General features: G+C 32.5%; 1 protein-coding gene and 1 long non-coding RNA gene across 3 annotated transcripts in view; one reads left to right on the top strand and one right to left on the bottom strand.

Moving 5' to 3' along the window:
• The window catches only part of LOC145671052 (uncharacterized), a 583,222-nt gene that overhangs the window by 518,732 nt on the left and 42,389 nt on the right, over positions 1 to 22,101 (top strand). The gene's annotated exons all lie outside the window — the stretch shown is intronic.
• Camta (Calmodulin-binding transcription activator) overlaps positions 3,477 to 22,101 on the bottom strand; it is a 1,249,189-nt gene continuing 1,230,564 nt past the window's right edge. Inside the window, exons 25-27 of the mRNA XM_081739735.1 lie at positions 18,961 to 19,035; positions 9,664 to 9,792; positions 3,477 to 4,803 (exon numbers count right to left, since the gene is read on the bottom strand). Coding sequence (XP_081595861.1) covers positions 4,716 to 4,803; positions 9,664 to 9,792; positions 18,961 to 19,035 — 292 coding nt within the window. The 3' untranslated portion in view covers positions 3,477 to 4,715. The remainder of the gene's footprint in view (positions 4,804 to 9,663; positions 9,793 to 18,960; positions 19,036 to 22,101) is intronic.

Raw genomic sequence — 22,101 nt, 5'->3', positions numbered from 1 at the left:
TTTAATTTGAAATTTATATAGTCAACAAGCGCTATACTATAAGTGTCGTGGCTCAAGTAAATTGACAAGTTATATTTTCAAAAGTTAATAAATATGTATTTTTACCAATTACGCTGAAACTGATATCAGAAAATGTTCATGAAACAGCAGTATGTCTGGAAAACTTTTATGTAAGAAAGCAATAAAAACTTACTTATTCACTCAACACCGAATAAAATCACTACATTGTTGTTTACAAACGGACTTTGCGTCTTTGAACTATAATGAATTTAATTCACTACTCTTTAAAAATGTACTTATATATAGTCAGTGACGTAACTAAGAGAGAGGGCGCCGGATTGTGGGGCGCAAAACTGGGAAAATAATTATTTTCACTATAAGGCAAGGAAAGGAGATTTAGCAAAGTAAAGATCATAAGAAAAATTACCTCAGAAACTTAACAGGACCAACAACAACTCACTAACCATAATATTAAATCCATAGAGCATAAGTTAGCTTCAAAGTTATCTTTTGAGGACACATTAAAATGAAATGAAATGAAATCTTTGAGTTTTACGTCCCACGGTTATGCCGGTTAGGCTAAAGGAGACGGTCATGATGAGTAATGAATGAAATGGTGAAATGACGAAAGTGGGAGGAAACGGGAGAACCTCGAGAAAACCCACGCACACAGTGTTTGTCCACCACAAAGTTCACTTGGCGGGGGCTTGGATCGAACCCGGGACCCCAAGCACCAGAGGTGAACGCTCTACCACTGAGCCACCGCGGCCCCGAGGACACATTAAAAACCTTTGCAGTCAAAAGAGCCCGCAAAATTAAATTTTAGTTCCAGCTTTTTGTTTTCATTTAACTTAGATCGATTTAAGAGATTTGCAAAATGTCCAAGTATAATATTCGAGACAACAGCTTAACTGTTTGTCATAATTAACTATTCTGTTCTAAAGCAACAGACTATTGATTCATTCTGCACATTCCGATCTAATTCCAAAAACACTTGATTTGCAGTTATTATGGCAAGACTATAAGAATATGTCAAGCATGCTATTCTCAGATTATTTTTCAATCAAATACTAATTAGTTTGGTGTTTTATCTTCTACTAAAAATTAATGTATTGCAATTTTGAAATGAAGCTTTGAAGAAAAAATGAATTAAGAGAATTACTGTATGATGCCAATATCAGGTGTAGTCGGGGAGCGTTTTGGTTTGGTTGGTCAAGGGGGGGGGCTGTTTCTTGCCCCGGACGACAACTAATCTAGATGCGTCGTTGTATAAAGTTATTATATAGACAAAGAAAATTTAAGTCAGAAGATATTTGGTTATGTATGTTTAATTTTATTTCAACGCTCAAATTTTCAACATGAATATTGAAAATGTTAATATTGGAAGATATTTATATGCTAAATAACTAGATGTAAGGAAAAGAATGAAGACGGCGAATAAATCTTCCCAAAATTCTCTTTCCCAAATTGTGATTATTAGATAATTATCTTTCTTTCGATGTATTCTTATACAACTAAGGTAAAACAATTTTACGCTTTAGCAGATGTGAAACAATTCCTCTTAAAGAAAAAAAATAAAAATTTTGAAAACGCTCATTTATAAATTGCAGATGAAATGGAATTGTATAACACAGAAATGATTTTACATACTATTTTGTATCTCTCCATGTCGAAACAGCGCAGTATGTTATATTTAGTCATACATGCTACCAATATGGATACCATAAATGTTCTGTTGTTGATGTAAACACAGGATAGCGCAGCGCCCACAAACAACAAAGAACTGTATTATGGTTATCATCGACCAAAATGAATTTTACACTGAACAAAAAAGCAATTTCTTGAACCAATGCTAACGCTATATGCGCATAAAAGCGATATAATTGTTATTTTTATCTTAAAATATCGTGCTAGTGAGGGGAAGGGGGGCATTAGGAAATGAATTATTAACCACTTCTGGAAAATGTCATTACTGGGTTCCTTTACTTCTGTTTTTGGGTCAATGTAACAATTCTTAGATGTAATGTTCTCGAGTTTGCAAGAAGGTGGTTGGGAATCACATATCGAGTTAAACAGTTTCGATACTTCTGTGTTTGATAAAATATGAAAACACTAGATTAATTGACCAAATAAATAAATAATCCTATCCCATGTCAATAAACTAAAAGAGCTATTTACTTATGGTCTTTCCACAAAAGGATAGAGTTTAATATAAGAACAAGAAATTACATGTTCGAATTTGCCTACAGTAGTAATTCCATGTAAGAATTTGTATTTAAAATTTTAAGAACTGCATATTTATGAAATATAATTGTTTCACTTTCAAGTACAAAGATCTCTTAACATGACATAGCTTAATAATTAAATAATTTATGTAAAGTATGCGAAGAAAGAATCACTAAACAACATAAATTTACCCAAAGTACATCAATAACTCAACAAAATTATTGAATTTAATACAAATATATAAAATAGAACCACTACACTAGAGTATAGTTACAAGAATAATTTTTTCGCCTACTAGTTCAACAGTTTTAAGATTCCTGCGTTCACGATTTGTTGACGGAAGAGTATCCTCATAAGTGGCATTATTTCTTTTATCGAAACTTAGATAAATCCCACAGTATATTTAAATTTCTCGCCTCTTCAGTGTTCAAAAAAAATTGTCCCCTGTACTGTTTCCAAGTAGTGAGATTCGAACACTGAAATTACATTTTTATATATTTATGTAGAGCATCCCAATGTTATGTATTTTCTATTTACACAATATATTTACTTACAATCTTCAAACATATATTTAAGTATATTGTTAAATAAAATTTAACAATTTATTTAAATAAGTTGGATATGTGTAAGCCAATGGAAGAAGACGTATGGAAGTAGATCTAATAGTAAAGACACAGCAAATGCTACAATTTTTCTTCAAAATAGCTTTAGTCTTGCAATCATACATGACTGTTCCTTTTATTTTCAAAGTTTCCCTATTTCTCTCCTCTCAATTACATTTAAAATCAATGAAAATAAAAATACTTTTTGATGTTTAGGTTTTCTTTCAATGTACTAGATGACAAATGATGAATGATTGTGGAGTAGAACTTTGCTACATTTGAAAGTAGCACTCACTCACGAAATAATAGACTTAGTTCGAAAATGATGAAAATAATGCTGTCACACAGTGATATATATATATATATATATATATATATATATATATATATATATATATATATATATATATATGTGTGAACAGATATTTGTTGTTATGGGTATGTGATTAATATAGCTCCTAACATCTGGAAAAAAACTATATATGAAGCCACTTCTAGAATAGGTTATATTTGTATATTCTCATATATACAAAATTGTTTCGATTGGATGAACTACGATGACTTGGAATCGATATATATAATTATTTTATATATTTATATATATATATATGTAAGTTAAAGATATGAAAAATGATCAAATATTAGTTTACATATTTACAATGGCTTTTCAAGCTAATATATAATTATATATTTATATTATGTATATATACGTTTATAGTTTCTTTTAATGAAAAACTCAATTTATCTAGAATACTGAATGAACACAATTTTAATGATGATAATGATCGTTTAATGATTTATGAGCAGCTTTGATTGTGAATAACAGGCGATGAGAAACGATGCCACATTCAAACACTGAAATTGACTACATTTTTTTATATATATAAAAAAATAATTTAACAAATGAAACCTAGACTCATGAATATATTTTTCTCTCTTTTTCTTCTTTTTGATTCTAAATGTATCCTATCTTAATGTTAATTAAGCTGAAAGACAGGTTAAAACTCTCTTTTCATATTTAATATATATATATTTATAATCAATCATTTTTCACAGTCATTCTTTATGTTTCCCTTGCATTGCATTACATTGTTGTCAAAAGGAGCTGCGCAAGACATGGCAAAACCTAAACTGCTCCAAAATGCGTCTCTGTTGAATAGGTTTTCTATATATAACAGTTGCATGTATTCATTAATAATCTAAAAGTAGGACATTTTTTTTAAAACTTCATACAGCTTTACCATAGATAACTTCATCACAGTCCACAATATTTCTGGTCATTTACCTTTACACATAGCTAATAATAATAATAATTTTCGATTTTTCTTCTTTGTCACGACGATAATAGAAAAACCGTTTACATTATTCCCTTTCAAAATAAAATAATAAATCTTCATAATATACAAACATAAAGATTATGATAACGTTTCCGTTTTACACCAAAAAACTATCTTTAAAACCAGAATGTAAATATATATGTATATATATTTATTTATTTATATATAACTAGGAAGGAAACAACTTGAATATAGAACTTTATCTTACAGAGGACCCGCCTCGACTTTCTCACCATTATTTACAACACTGCTCCAATACAAAATAAAATCAAACAACCCTTTTATTCCACTTTTCTTTTTTTTTTAATCCTGGATAAATTAAAATCAAGGAGCGTGAAAAAATCTTCAAATCTATAATAAATACTGATAGCCATGATTCCACATAAAATCTATCCTTATATATTTATATATAAAGATACTTCGCAAACAACACTCCAATGCCTGTTGCTCATGTTCATGGCATCCACGACGAAAGAGTTCAACTTTGAAGAGTAAAATCTAATATGAAGAAGAAAGCTGAGCAAGAGCGATGAAAGAGCTTGTTCTTGTTTCAAGATTTGCCACTATTTTTCATGTCAGAGTTTAGTATTATATTTTCAGGCCGCTCCATATTACAAGCACCATCAGACCTGTCTTGTCTGTAACAGAAACAAAAGGAAAAGGGTAAATCAGAATTATATACATTCAACAAGAGCGAATAAAATGTAACAGTAGTATACGAAGTCACTGATGTAATTAAAAGGAATACTTATTATGATTAATCCATATCAGTACTGAAATCCGCGTGCCAAATTCTAACATTGTTCTTGGGTACTAGTTTCTCCACATAGGACTAGACTACTTACTCATATACGTAATAGGCTACATGAGATTATAACTTTATTTTTACTGCACAAATAATCTACCAAGAAATCATAAATTCACTAAAATTACTAGAAATATTTACAACCAGTACTTTTCATCTTATTTCCCGGCTGTCTTGTCGTTTTAACTAAATTGAAATTTCTTCACATTTTTAATATTGGTCAATAGTAAATTATTATTCATAAGTGATAATCTATATTCATGTCTCAATAACATGAATGCGAATCTGGAACTGAGAAGTAAAGTAATGTAAGTCATAAAATATTAACTTTATACAAGAGAAAAAGTGTTTTCAAGACATTATTTTGTTGAATTGCGTCGATTGTTTATTGACGGAAAAATTGTTCACTTCCTGCGTTCCAGTTGTCCAGATCTCAAAATTTTTCCTAGTTCCCTCGCAGTAATGTAGGTAAGAAAAATATGATAACTCAATTTCTGCCAAAAAGTGACGTGGCATAGTTTACCTCGCAGCCCCAGAAATAATTTGTATAATCATAGAGGTGCATAGCTCGATGCTACGTATCTACATTTGCAATGATTTATTTCGAGAAAATGAAAAATAGACATTGGCAACAGTGCTCTTCTAGTTCTTATACCTAGTGCTGTTCTTGCAGTGGCTTTGTTCACTAGTTGGTGTATTTGGTTCCCAATGTCCCGTTTTCGTATCGAATAAATGTGCTTAGCTTATAGTGTATTTATATTTTTAAGGATTTTCTGAAACACATTTCCTAAAGGGAGAAGATAAATCTTCTGCCAAGACTTTAGTGTCTCATGAATCCCTGAAGTTAGAGAGTTGAGTCTCGGCATCGTAGAGGATTCATTAAAAAATAAGAAAAGACCCATTTTATTATTTTCGAAATTACCGATTCTAAGAGGGAAAGAGGGACAATTTCTATAACACTCAAATTTCCCTTTATTTATTTTAAAAGTACCAAATGTGTGGATTCGCTTAAGTTGTAGATGTGAAATTCAGTGTACAAACTTTTAATTAAAACTGTGGGAATATTTTTTTTTAATGTATCCAGGAAACTTCCACTCCAGAAAGGGAAAAAGGGGATCCTTTCTATAATATCCATCTTTTCCTTTCTATATTGAGAAAGTGACGAATGTGATAATTGGCTTAAGTTGGAAGTGTAAAATTGTATATATATAAGCTCTCAATTAAAAATAAAGGAATACATGTTTCTGAGTTTTCAAAAATTCTGCTCAGAAGGGGGTAAAGGGGAGTACAATACCCAAAGAATTTCTACAATATCCAAATTTACTTTTTTAATTATTCAAAAAGTATCGAACGTAAAAATTCGTTCAAGTTGGAGGCGTAAAATTTGGTATAAAACTACTACTACTAATAATAATAATAGGGGTACATGTTTCCGCGTTTTCGAAAATTCCGCTCCTACGAGGGACATTTCTATAATAATCAAATTTTCCTTTCTTCATTCAGAAACTTCTGCGTGTTCGCTTAAGCTGGAAACGTGAAATTCGGTATATAACTCTTAATTTTAAATAAGTGGTTCAGCGTATTCGGAAATACAACTTCCTAGAGAGCTATAACATTCATTTTCTCTATATATTAATAAAATGAGGAGACAACTGATTTTTAACCACCAACTCCTCTATAGGTGTGGATTCAATGATATACAAAGAATGAAAAAAAGCATGGCTGGACAGAGAACCGTACCCGGGATCTTCGGCGTACCGTGCATTGACCAGAGAGGAAGGTTTGAAATTGAGGGATATTTGGAATATTTTATTATAATAATAATAATAAGTACAACGAAGGTAATAATAATAATAATTAAGAAAACGGTTATATCCTAACTATATATAAGACTACATGAACTGATATAAAATAATAGGTACTTCCGGTTCACGTTGCCAAAACTGAATATTTTTATTTTCTAAGAGGTCTAAAGAGGGATGAAGAAATTTCCATGTTACTTAGATGGACGTTTTCTTGGGATACAAAATCTTATCTTTTAGATAGTTGAAATACGAAAAGAAACTTGAAATTCGGTAGAATTGTGGGTTTAAGAGGTGCGAGGCCGTAGGTCAACCAAACGCGGAGGTCTGGGGGCAAAGCCCTCAGCTGGCCAAATTCAAGAAACACCAAGAGCAAATGCATGAAATTCACTGTTGATGCGAAGGCTGATCCATACGAGATGTCAGGCCATAGGCCGAACAAACGCGGCGGACTGGGGGCAGAGCTCGCAGCTAGCCAAAGGCTAGTTGAAATATAAAATTATAAAATGTAACAATTATTAAAATTATACCACAAAAAGTGTACAACAATTCTTAAATTATTTAAATACTGATTATGAACGAAGTCAGTGTGTTTGAAACGTGAATTGAAACAAAATAAATAAAAACACGTATGGAATTGAACCTTTTACATTACAGATATGTCCGTGAAAATTACGTGAAATATATAGGGGAATACACGTTTCAGCGTCTTCGAAAGTTCCAATCCTAAGAAGAAAAGGGAGAAATTTCTATGTTCAAATTTCCTTTCTTTATTCAAAATGTACCCAATGTGGTGATTTGTGTTAAGTTGGAGGTGTTAAATTCGACATACAATCTCATTAAAATGGCTGTATACATATTTCAGTGTTTTCAAATATTCCTTAACGGCAGGTTTTTACTTTGGTCATTTCATTTATTTTATTCGAATCAGTGATTTTGATCTTTTGGTTCCGGTTTTCAGAATGTATCTGTTTTTCTAGATTCGTTACTTGTATCGACTCAAGTGATGACTTACTATTGATGGTTGGGTTATGTAAGGGTAGATTAGGTTAGGTACTGATTCCTAGTAATATTTAATGAATTGTTCCGAGAAACTAGTTCTCTACGAATCGATTCATAGAAGGAAATGACCAAAGTAAAAACTTGCCTTCCTTTCCTAAAGGGTTACAGAGTGTGATTTCTACAATATTCAAATTTCTAATTTTATTTTTTAAGCCTTATTCTTCCTGTGCGACGAACGAACACTTCTGCTAATAAATTTACTGCATGTAGTATAGTGTAAAACACAGAGAAAATTAGTTCAAAAAAGTGAAAAAATAAGATAATGTCAGAAATAAAAATACGATAATTGTATAATTATTTTTGTCTTTGTCTTATTATTTCACATTTGTAAACCAACTTTCCTTCTCTCTTCATCCATAAAGATAGTCACCACTACGGGAGTCAATCCTGGCAGGGATGGGGTCCAAAGTTTGCTTGAGTTCTCTAATATATGATATCTTACAACAAAATATACACACATTCATAAACAATCCCCCCCCCTCCCAACATTTTACAAAAATTAACGCTGCTGGTAGCCACATTCCGTTGTAACAATATCGGGCATAGTTTTTTCCACTCTTCAACGGAGCTAGAACGACTATTTCACACTTTACAGAGAAGCATGTTCTAGAGCAGTGATCAATAATGCAGCCCGCAGCAAAATAAGAACCATACTTGTACCCAGGAAAACTAAAACATAAATATTTTTCTGATTAAAATTGAAACCGGACGTGGTAATAGATTTCTACTATGTCCATTTCAGTAGAGATATTAAGAGTGGAAATGGAACCTACTCTTGGGGTGGTTGATTGATTACAGGAAACCGCTTCGCTATCTATTACCGTCCTTGCTCTATAGTGATCAACATTAAAACAGGAAATGGTTGATTTCTATCCCTTCCGGTAGATAGATCACCTTCATCAAGGAACTCGGTTCCTAACTACTGATCCTCTACGTCCTAGCAAAAATTAATAGTTATCCAGCAAAAAAGATGAACGGACAGAAACAAGGTAAATAGATAAAAAAAAAAAAGTGTCAGTATACCTAACTCCCTTAAAAAGATGGCAAATTAAAAACATGTCAGATTTATTCAATGTTATGAATGAATTTGTTCTTTGTTCTGTTCTACGTATCCTGCTTCTTGTTTTAGGGATTTAGGATTTAGATTTCTGGGCTGTCGGCATCTAAGGTCATCACGATTTGAGGGATGACGTCCCTCGGCGAGCACATAATCCGGGGAAAGGGAAGGAAGAAAGGATTGGGGAAGGAAGGAAGCGGCCTGGGACCTGTAAGTTAGGTACCACCCCGGCATTTGCCTGGTGAGAATGAGGAAAACCCAGGAAAACCTCATTCAGGGTGGCTGGCCTGAAAAAGCGTGTTACACTTTTTCGACCAAGTGACCCCACCGGGAATCGAACCTGGAACCGCTCGCACTGCTTCTTGTTTTATGTGTCTAGATTAAGCCAACTGAACTATGAACTATGAAATAGGCCCTGAACTACGAACTTGAAAGTAACTATGAAATCGGTATTTTTCTAAAACTCGACACAGTAAAAATGGTCTTACCTGTTACAATTGGTTGGAGATCGAAGGATTAAAGCAAATATTTTCACAGTTAAAAGTCAAATCTCGAATCAGCCATATTATGATGGCTAATAACATTCTTCCTGTTACGCATAAGTTAAAAGAAAAGGAACAAATTATACATTTTTATTCGCGAGCCGCCATTTGGTCTTCACTATTCTAGAGAATCATAGTGAACTGGTTCATTTTAAGGAGACCATAATGCAGGAAATCAACTTCATGAGAAGGCTATAAAAGAAAACAATAGCAGAATTCATATATCTCACCTAGTTTTATTTGGATCGATGCAAGCCGTATTGTCCCGAGAGTGCAACCTTTGCGGGACATCCACCTGGGATACTGACGGGACCCCCTGCCTCTCTCTTTCTGCTGCCAAAGCACGTTCTCTCTGTAATCTACAAAAAGAAATATTTCGTTTAACTTAAATCCTTAAGAAAGTGGGTTTAATGCTCAATAAAATTATTTTGTGAGATAAAGAACTTATATACTATCAATTAACAAATAATTATGTTCAAAACTAGAAACTATCTAATAAAACTTATTTTTATTTCTTACTAATTCATGTGCATACGATTAATTGTATATTCAATTTAATTATACAATATAACTCAAGAAAATTCTCAGTACATTTTATTTATTTATTTATTTTATAAAATCAATTTCAAGCAAAAGAATGAACAAAGAAGGGCGTATAAAAGCTAATAAACTGAATCAATTCATCTTGTCTTAAAATTTTCCAATAACAGCATATCAGACACAGTCGTGATATTTCAGGAAAAGTCGAATCTCAGGAAAGGAGGAAAAATATAACTCACAGAGCAAAAACTGACTACAGAAGGTATTATTAACATTCAAAGGGGGAAAAAATGCGATCGGACCAAGAATCGAACCAGTCTTTGGCGTCTTGTGCCGGTGCTATAAAGTCCTCTCCGCATATTATAGTATAATGAATAACTTTATTAACAGAAGGATTAGCTGGACGGAGCTCCGTCATAGCTATATGGCTGTATAAACGAAGATGTTATCAAAATAGTAGTGTATGCTAATGTAAATACAGGATGGGCGGGAATTAACTCATTACAAATTGTTTGTAACTTGTTTAACCATTAAAGCATTTTGTTCCTTACAATGAAAGAATTGTTATGCATTGTTAGAATTTCACATAAGCACCATCATTATCCACTAGTTTTCATAAACGGTTGAGATGTTTGCGACATACTTCTGGAGATAGTCCAAGACTAAATTTACAAAATCTCGGCAGTAATTTCCATGGATGAAAATTCAACTCTTCCTTCAGGACAGTTCGGATTGCGCATCGGGTTAAACCATTTTCGTAAGATGCCTGTCTTTGTGATTTTTGAGGACTTTGAGTGAACATTTCCTGAACCACATTTCTTGGATGTTGAGTGGCGACCGTGTCTCCTAATATCTGCTTCAAAACCTGTGCCCATTAGCTTCGAATGGCATCTACCGAAATACGAAAGTTCTTTCACACGTCGCCATCTTTATACTTGTACCATGGACTGCCATGCTTCGTACCGGGATGCCAGCTGAACATCAGTGGCAGTTAGAAATAATAGAACATTCACCGTATTAACCTGATATATGCCCGTGAGAATACGATTTTCTCGCCAAAATGAAGGAACTACTTCGCGAGAAACACTCCGACACAAGCGAAGCCATCATCCGTCCCACATGGCGGTCTTTACGGGGCATCGATAAAGATGGATGCGCTAATAGTCTACGAAACCTTCTACACATGTGGTAGAAGGTAATATAGATGGAAAGTGATTATGTTGGTGGAATGTAGCGGATGTTCTACGCATTGTACGAATTATAACAATGTTGCAATTACTTTTATCCAACCCTCGTATTTTCACAGACTTCACTGTAGCGCCACCACAAAATTACCACTGTAGCATATTTCTACTACTAGGAAAGCAATATAGACAACATGGCGTCATTTATCCAAAATTATGGCTTATAAAATGATGTCTGAATATAATTCCGCTTTCAAGTTCCTGATGAATTCACAGTGATAGCGTGAAATCGGAATTTTATATTCTACAGAATTATGATCTAACAGATTTATACGGTAGTATCTAACAAATTCACAATGAATGGGAATACAAGAAAGATTGAGTAGGAGGACATCACACTTGTAAGCTTGAAAAACTTTTGATCAGATGAAGGCAACAGCAGTTTTCAAAACCGTTATCAGATTTATATTGGAATCGATGAAAACAGAAAAAGCCCGAGCTACATTTTTCTGAAATTTGGTTTATGAACTTTTTCAATTTTCTCGGAGTATACGCAACTTCGTGTATAGAAATGGTAAGCGTTACAACGGTGTAGACGCAATACTACTATTGAGCGTATGAAATTTCTGCAGTCCTGCATTTAAATATTTTTTTCTTTGATATCTGAAAGCTATACAAAATGGACTAAAGTTCTTTCTGCAATCATCGGTTCAACTATTGGACGTATTAGAAATGGTCGAAAAAAAAAGAAAGCATTTTCCTTCTTTTAATGTCAGTTAAACATGCGTCAATTGTACACTTTGATTTATAATGATATAAATAATTTATTACGCGATCAACTTAAGTAAACCTTGAAGAACACGTGAACAAAAAATTTAGAATTCCAGTTTTTCGGTGTTTGCTACCATACCATTATAAGCTAACGTTCACCTTTTGCGTGCCTCAGAAATCTTAACCAGAACATTATATTCTGGTATGGTTTCGGCAATCAATCTTGTTGCCTTCGACAGCCAGACGTTAAAAGAAGAGCAACGGCTTCGTAAATAATTTTACGTTATTTAAGATTTTTTTTACATATACAAATTGTATTATACAAAGCGTTTGTAAATAGTTATTGTGTGTTGCTTTTAGTTGTCAGCTATTGTGTGTATTAATTACGAACTAAGATTGCCAGATCTTACATTTCTTTCCTAAGTTTTGTTTTTCCGACTCATTTTACGTTATACTTTTTATTTTTCTCGTAAAGATATTATTTCCGTTTTCTTAATAAATAAAAAATAATGGACCCTGATACTTTTAAAATGTTTTAATAAGTTAATGCAAAAAAAAAAAAAAAAAAAAAAAAAATAACTAGAAGAAATGATTTCTCATATAGTGTCAATAACACAACCCAGAGAGGAAATACAAGTTGGGTTCTTATCTCCTATCTAACCCATGTTCAAGATTTCACTATGTGAAATCTTATATGGATGGGTGGAAACGATGATGGTACGGTATAAATATCATTTTGGTCATAAATGTCAATTACATAACAGAAAATTCGTGTGGCAAAGAGATTTAAGGAGAATAATGTAATTTGTCAGATATATAATTGTTTAGAATAGCACTTTTTTTTTTGTTTTGTTTTGTTTTACGAAACGTACGGGATCAGCCAACTTTAGACTAACTTTTTTTCGAAAACAAATATATGCACTCATACTGTTATGATTTTCACCCATTCATATACCTCTGTTATGTAAATTTTGAAAATTACATATTGCAAAAAAATAATCTTTTTCTTTCTCTGAAAAATCTAAAAATCTTCCTTTTGTTTCTCTGAAAAATCTAGCAATCATATCAGGAACATTTTATAAAGTTGTTACTGATTTTAGGGTTTTCTGTGAATAAAGTTAAATATGCATTAAGTTAAATAATGTGTGAAAGTACGTTTGAAGTCAAAATTCTTTATTTTAATATCTGGTTGTCAAAGGCGACATGATTAGTTGCCAAAAATATTACCAGGAATACCGATTAGGATTTTCAAGACACATGAAAGGTGAATGTTAGTTAAAGGTAATGTTAGTTAGTGAAAGGTGAATGGCCAAATTGTATCTGTATTAAAATAAATGAAGAGCTAGTATTGTTGCGCTCTTAGAGATACGGCTTATTTTCTTTACAACTGCGTAGTTATTGAGTGTTAACTAATCATCTGTGGACGTTTTATGATTGAGAACCAGCAATGCCTAATGATGGTCGCAAAGCACACGTAAGATAGCATTCATTAATTGATTAAGTTGTTCGATGGTTATCGTCGTTAAAGTTACATGAAAATGAAACAAAAAGTGTCTTTCCATTTAGAAGAAAGGGAAGTTAAAAGCTAATAATCACTTTGTAGCATGCGCATCATATACAACAGATAAGATATATTACAATATACAACTGCTGCTGTATATTTTGGCAAGTCTTAATAGTTTCTTTAGGTCGCCATAAAAGCAGTTACGTAGCATTCACTTTTTCCAAAACAAAGTACATATTTGCGTTCCATCTTGAATATGAACATCGAATTTTGACTAGTATGCTGTGTGCTGCTGCTGGAAAGTTATTAAGGCAACATGTTATTATATTTAGTTTTATAATAAAATAATTTATATTGTATAGCTACAAATATTAGGTATCATCGTGCATCAAATAGAATAATATAAATTTTCTTTCAAAGTACTTTTCTTCAATTTCTGTACACTTCTTCCAACAGTTATAAATTTCAATTATGCTCCAAAATCGCCAACTGTAACTTATTTTCAGTAAAATGTTTCCACTCTCTGACTTTAGGCTTTTCTTCTTTTTTGTAGCCTTGTTAATGTGGTTGAAAATAAAGCAAAGAATAGAAACATCAAGAGCGAATAGAAACAAAAGGAATAGAAAGATCACGAATAGAAACAAACTCACTGGTCAAAGCAGTACTAAAATATTGAAGTTCTGAGTTGACCATCATAAAAGATGCACAGTCCTGATGAAAAAAAAAGTGGCCAAGCCTATGTAATGTCTAACCCACCTTCCTTTATGTTCCTTTTATTTGTTTTATTGTCGATGTTTGACTTATCTTCAGGGTTTAGGCGTAGAATTTCTTTAATAAATTTTTTCACATAGTATCACATAAAAACAGTGCCAGTCTAAAAAGTATTTATAATATAGTACGATTTGTCAGTGCACTAATTTTCCACATAGTATCACATAAAAACAGAGCCAGTATAAAAAGTATTTATAATATAATACAATTTGTCAGTGCACTAACAACTAATTAAATCTGTTTATTTGTACATTTTTGGAATCTTATCCTTGTAAACTCCTACGATGAGCATTGTAACGTCTTCCAATCGATGGATGTTCACATTCTTGTCTGTGCTGTGATGGGATATTAAGCACAGTTGCCAATAAATGTTCAAATGGCATAACAATACTCATATTATGTCATACAGTATATAATACAAATGGCATACTATCGCAGAAGATTAGAAGATAAGATTCCTAAAATACAAAAACCGGTTTGCTTAGTTGTTAGTGCACTAATCAAATTATATTATATTATAAATACTTTTTATATACTCACCAATGTTGTTACGTGACACTATGTGAAGATTAGCATAGAAGAAGTTCTGAGCCTAAGCCCTGAAGATAAGAACCTGCAGGAAGCATTTGAAATATCGGCCACAAAAGACATAAAAGGAACATTATATAGATGAGTTAGTAATTATTATCATAATGTGTTCCATACGCTCAGTAACCAACTATATGTAATGTCCTTTGTCTAGGTAGTCTGGCCATTCTGTTTGCCCAGAACGGTATATCACTTCATGATACGTACTTCAGCACTGCAATTATTTTAATATTACTTTGGTTTCTTTTTATTTCTTGATAGGTTTCTTCCCTTTATGAACCTCACATAAACAAATGACTTTATTCACCTGCTCATCGCACAGGAACACATTCAACCGAACTCTTTACTTTCGAAAAAGATCAATAAGTAGCTGTATGTCTAGCAACTCGAATTACAGTTCATGCAAAACCTAGTGATTTGTTTTAAGCTTAATTAAAGAGACTTCCATTTTCAATAACTAAGAATACAGTATATAAAACGAAGATTCCTGATTGAAGTATACTCCGAATTCAGATTGAGATAGTTTATGAATATTTCTTTCATATGAAAAGTATTTGATTATAGAAATTAATGTCGACAATTCAAACATCTAATAAAGGAACAATTGTACGGTAGATAACAATACCACAAACATCACAACAAGACACTCACCGAATTTGCTGGACAAATATCCCATGAGCTATGCATGCGTAATGAAAAGTACATGGTGAAGTTAGAAATCCCAAGGTGAATACTTATATGTATATTTGAAGCAAGACAATAAATAGTTATAGTCACTGGGGGCACTCTGAATAAACATAGTAAGCAAAAGTGCCTAACAGAACTACTTAAAAGTTTTTTAAGTATATTGCACAAACAATTTACTCTTACTGAATATGTTTAGCTTTAATCTAACTTATCTACTTCATTCAGTACGCTACTATTATTATTATTACTGAAAACTTACATTCTAATTAAACAATAGGGAATAGCAACGCACAGCAATTCTTGTTCAACAGACATTTTACGTCTATGTCTTAATAATTAGTTTTAGACACAATATTCAAGTGATTTGTATTTATCCTGCATGTACTGTGACCAGCAAAAGGTGTAGCCTTCATTCTATAAGTAAATTTGAAATGACTGCCCAACTTCAGTACAATATTTCTGAGTAAAGAGAATAATATTGGCTAATACTTTGACGTGAATAGATGTATAACAAAATTGTTTATGTGATAAAGTTTTGTGTGTGTGTGTAGTATGTAAAATTAATTTTAAAATAATGACATTAAAAGTATCATAAACCTCAGACCATTTTAATATTTTTAAACTATTTTCGATCTTTAAGAGCAGAAAGAGAAGTAAATCCTTGTAGACTTTTATTTTTTAAAAATTATTTTTACTTATGTATTTATTCATTTTTGTATGGCTCTGTGGTTTCCAAAATACCATCTTAATCTGGTGAAGCGTCCCTTTGTGTATCTGGATTGAAGTGTTCAGTGCACTAGAGAATCAAGTCAACTTTTATTCATTTTGAACATATTACATCTTTAAGAATTCTATCTGGGAGCTTCTTTCCGAGCCTGAAAGATTCATGTCTAGATACTGTAAATGACTCTTGTAAGGTAAAATAATGTAAGTTTTTTTGCTATATTTAAGTATTTGGTACAAATTTTGTCTTTTTTGCTAATGTGACTTTGTTGATGTTTGTTACTTTCATTTTGTTAATGTTTTTTGTAGACTTCCCTCATGGCTATGTGGATAGCATAACAGACGGATGAGATACCCGAGTTCGATTACTGACGAAAGCTCATATGGTTTGGATCCCACGTTAAGCTGTTAAGTTCGTTCCTGAACGGGACGCTAACTCAATTAAATCCAATTAATGCTTTGTTTGTAATTACTTATAACTTTGTTAACATGACTTGATGTCCTTGTGCTCTGAACGTTGCATATTATACATATGCAATATTTTTTATGTAATCTGTTAGTGTATACTATAGAATGCACCATGTATTTTATTTTACCAAAGATAAAGACATTTAAAATCGTTCTATCAAAAAGGACCCAACACCTGCAACCGTGACAAATTTTGCTTTAAAATTATATAAAACATCAAACGCTCAATTACTAGACCAAAGTATACCAAAATACCATAAAACATTATAAGTTGTCTCTTTCTTAATAATAAAATTAATCCCTGATATTCATTAGGCCTCCATGACTTTTCTTTTTGTAGGTACACGTCAAAAATAAGATTTATAAAAGATTTTCAATAGGTAGAGAGTATATGAATATACTCGTAAAACACTTCCAACTGATAGTTATGTGTTGAAATAATAATAATAATAAAATGAAATAAATCGGCTGGTGTTTCCGATTTGAAGTAATGCCCGCATCAGACTCATTAACAGTTCGAACGCTTGAAATAATCAAGATGCTACATTCATATCTTTAATTTGTGCTACAATACTTAGATTATATTGATTTATTAATTACAAATTAAACGTTGCAGATCAATCGATATATATATATAATTATGATTATACATTCAACGATTTTCTTATTAACGTCGGAAAAAGTTTTTCGAACACTTAAGTATTTTCGGTGATCAAATTGTCAGCGTCAATGGGAATATAAAAAGACACAAGAGAAAATGTAGATGCAGAGAAGTAAATAATTGTTTCAAGTGCATAAATGTTTTTTACTATTCCGTTATTACATACCATATTTGTCATCATGTAAGACGCACTTTTATCCCTTGAGAATAAGTTCAAACGTGGAATGGATCTTATATACTGATACAGATTTTTATAGTTTCAGTTTCAATAAGAATTCCCGATTCTGTATTGTTTGATGTTTTCCGTGTTTTCTTACAATATGAAACAGCGTTTCAAACAGTTCAATGACTTAAGAAATGTAGTAGTAGTAAACAATAATTGTAAGTATTTATCGTTTCACAGTGTGTATTCTTTTCTCGAAACGAACATGCGCTAGGGTAGCTACCTGTCCCGAATTAGGCAGGACAATTCAAACTTTAAGATATTTTTAGCGTCCCGAATTATGCCTAAGAGAGACGCATTATACGGCGAGAAGCCAAATTATCCAAAACACTTACAAAATATAAAACAGATAGGGGTGCATTATATGGCGGGACGCCAAACTATCCGATAACATTTATAAAATATGCGACAGAAATTCTTAGAGTCATTTGTAAATCTCGATCCACGATATGTATTTATGACTATCGAGAAATCGATATCGTTCTATCGATTTTTCATGTTGGCATCAATGAAACCAGCGCCAATGATGTTATTTGTTGACCGATTCTTACTTCTGTTGAACTAACCACTAACAAAGGTGACACTACGAGTTTTCTGTTTGTGTGTTTTTGGTTTAACTTTTCATTGCAATTTTAACTCATGCTATTTCTTTTTGTTATTCTTAATAAATTGTTGCTTGTACAAATTTAGGTACGAGGAACCGGCATGTTCGGTAAGTTGAGCTGAGTTTGAGTTTAGCGTCCCTTGCAGCAGCAAGGCTATATGACACATGGACCTACAACTTAACATGGGATCCGAAACACATGAACTCCCCTCAGGAATCCAACCCGGGTCTTCCATGCCAAAGGTATATACACTACCCGCTTAGCCACAAGAGAGCTCGTGTGTGTATCCTTAACATGTGCTACAGACATTCCCATATACATGTGCGATTCTACACTTTTAGTTAAGCACTGTTAATTCTGCATATGTTTCTTACCACAACATTATTTTGTATTATTATTATTATTATTATTATTATTATTATTATTAAAAGATGCAATGAAAATATTTTCTCCTCAAAATTAAATACAGGAAATGGAGCGCGCCTTATATGCCGGCAAATATGGTCTATTGAAGTTTATTTTATCCCTTTTCATTATATCTTAATTAACTTTGTGCTTACAATTATTCAAAATATACATACATTCTACTCTGCCACTATGCATAGCTGAAATTAGTGTTAAGTTACTTTTAAAATGTTGTATACATGATGTATTATACGTTTCAAATTATTTAGGAAGTAGTAACTTTTCTCATCACCTGTCTTTCGTTTACTTACAATTACACATTAATTCTCACAATGTTTATTTCTTCAAAACTCGAATTAAAGATTCTTATAATAATCAGTAAATTTCAGGTACTCACTTGTTCTTGGACTGTCTCATAAATTGCTGGATCTTCCTGGCTGCTTGATGCTGTCGTCTTTGAGAGTACGTCCTTCTGTCAAAAAAAGTAATGATTATAGAAGAATTTACATATATATAAACAATTTTACAATATGAATATATATGCGGCCTACAATTCTTCACATTATATAACTATAATAAATACTAATTTCACATTGTTATTAGGATTTAACGAGAAAAAAAACATGTATGCAAAGCTGACATTTACCAATGAATAGATCTCATTAGGCTAAACAAAATGATATTGGTGAATGTAAAACCTTATGCTTCATTTTCGAGAAATTCGAGAAAAACGAACTTGTCTGTAAACCTAAAAAATCGATGTTGTACGGAAACCAAGCAAACTACTAAAGTGAAACTGATACTGAGGTATGTACAAGGGCGATTCAGAAAGTAATGCCTTCAAGCCCACTACTTGGTCAATAGGACTGCAAGCATTCTGAACTGTTTATCATTAATGTACTGATGTTTAAGCTATAGAATGTCACTTTTTTCACCTTCTTATCTCTTTTCATTCCTGAGTAAGGAAGCGATCCATGGCATCTAGTGGTGATGTCCGGTTGAAACAGCGGACTGTCATTGAATTTCTGACTGCGGAAGGTTGTGCGCCCACGAACTCTCATCGCTGGCGACGAGTCGTGGATGGACCATTACGACCCGGAAACGAAGCGTCAGTCGATAGGGTACCGGCACACGTTCTCTCTTCCGTCAAAAAATTCGAAGTTGTTCCATCTGCTGGCAAAGTGTTGTTGACATTCTGCCTCATCCTGCCTATAGTCCGGATCTTGCGCCCCACGACTTTTTGCTCTTCCCAAAACTTAAGGATCACCTTAAGGGCTAACATTACAGTTGTGACGCAGAGGTGAAAGCAGCACTTCGGCAATAGTGTCGCGAGCAGCCACTACAATTCTTCGCTGACGGTATGCAAAACTTTGTTTCCCGTTGGCGCAAATGTATTGCCCGTAATGGAGACTATGTTGAAAAATGATGCCACTATTTGTAGCTGACATTGCAAGCTTTCCAGGGTTACCTGTTTGTCAAACACAAATAAAAGTATCACCTTTGAGGTATAGCCCAAAATTATCATGAACTCCTGATGCCTTTAATTCCTGTTTAACTAAAAGTTAATACACATATCAATCGATAGATGACAACAAGGTAAACAAAATAACATTTTTGACGGTGAATTCACATGCGTAGTTTTCAAGAAAATCGAAAAAAACTAATTTCTTTGGGGCTAAAATGTATGTTGTTCGTTGCCAATAATAATCGCCAGTTTTTATTCTGATAAAAAAAAATATTGTTCATTTCCTTTGGAACTATATATAAACTAACAAATTGTATCTTATTTTTGTTTATGTTCTCCTAGCAGTAACACAAATACTCCTATAAATGACAATGACACAGAGACATCCTAACAGTTCGCACATACTACTTGTGATAATAAATTTACAGCTTCAATCATTCCGTACAGTTCTATTCGGAACTTACAAAACAAAATACCACCAAGTGGCCCCGCGTAGGGTAGTCGCTAACGCTCTCATCTTTGGTACGAGCAGTCCCTGGTTCGATTCTCAGTAGGAAACTAGGTCGATAAAGTGTAAAAGCTTTTTCAGGCCAGCCATCCTGAGGGAGATTTTCCTGGGTTTTCCTCATTCACACCACGCAAATGATACCTAACATATAAGTCCCAGGTCGCTTCCTTCCTTCCGTAATCCTTTCTTCTTTCTCTTTCCTCGATGGTGTGATCGCCAAGGGACGTCGGACGTTTCCCTCATGCGTGATGGGCTAACATAGCCATAGGTGACAAAAGCCCAGAAATATAAATCCTATCATACCGCCAAGATATTATTATTATTATTATTATTATTATTATTATTATTATTATTATTATTATTATTATTATTATTATTATTATTTTAAACGAGATCTACCTGTTTGTTTCAAGTAATAACGTTAATAATTTTCAGCTAAAACGTAATTTTAAGACTACTATTCTTACTATTCTTATCTTATTCTTTGTTTGTTTATTTTAAGTAAATTGAAAGCTTCAATATTTTAACAACGTGGCACAGGAACTACTATGCGTATTGACTTTTATTGACATCCTTTCTTTTTGAATTTTAAGTTACTGTACTGTTGTACTTTGATACCGGTACCACATAAAGTGCTGTATTTTCCTTACAAGCTATTCGCTGCACTGAAGTGTGAATTGAAGGCTATTATTACTATTATTATTATTATTATTATTATTATTATTATTATTATTATTGTTATTATTATTATTATTATTATTATTATTATTATTATTATTATTATTATTATTATTATTATTATTATTATTATTATTATTATTAAATGTCCTCGCCTAATAGCTGATAATTAAATTGCTATAAGATAGTAAGGTAGTGCAAAAATTTGATCCATAAACAATTCATAATGGAAATGAAACAAAATAACATCACATAAGAAATCAATGAAAGAAACAGTATTATTCTACTGACAAATATGCGGAAACTGTGTGGATAGAATGAAAGTACTTAGAAAAAAGGTAAAATGTCAAATTAAACTATCATTGCAACCTTTGACATGGAATATTTGCCTTCAAACAATTCTAGTACGGTCAAACACATTTAATTTGAACACTAAATTCATTTGATTTTTTTATCTGTTCTTTGTTACATTGTAGTTGTACATTCGACTCGTTATTTCTACATTATTTCAGACTTACGAAATATTAATATACTGCAGTATCATATTTATTAGGAAAACCCTATACATAAAAGAAGAAGTCCTAACTGACTGACTGACTGATCAATGCTCAGGCCAAACCGCTTAATCTAGAAACTTGAAATTTGGACGGGCATAGGATTTGTGATGTAACGTCCCACTAAGGAAGGATTTTTGCAAATTCGACAGGGAAGGTGGAAATAGAAGTGGAAATTATTATCTTAAAATATCCATACCTTGGAATCTCTTCATTTCTGGAAGATATACAAAATTTGATATATGGAACTTCTTTCCCTCGTGTTTAAAATTTCAGTTTTTTCTGATATCTGTACCTGAGAGCATGAAGTGCGTAAGTCACAAATCCTTGTTT

Source organism: Thermobia domestica, chromosome 15, assembly GCF_964235325.1.
Source record: "Thermobia domestica chromosome 15, izTheDome1.hap1.1, whole genome shotgun sequence".
Lineage (NCBI taxonomy): Eukaryota > Metazoa > Arthropoda > Insecta > Zygentoma > Lepismatidae > Thermobia > Thermobia domestica.
Note: the sequence above shows the minus strand (reverse complement) of the source record. Positions and strands in the feature narration are given on the sequence as shown.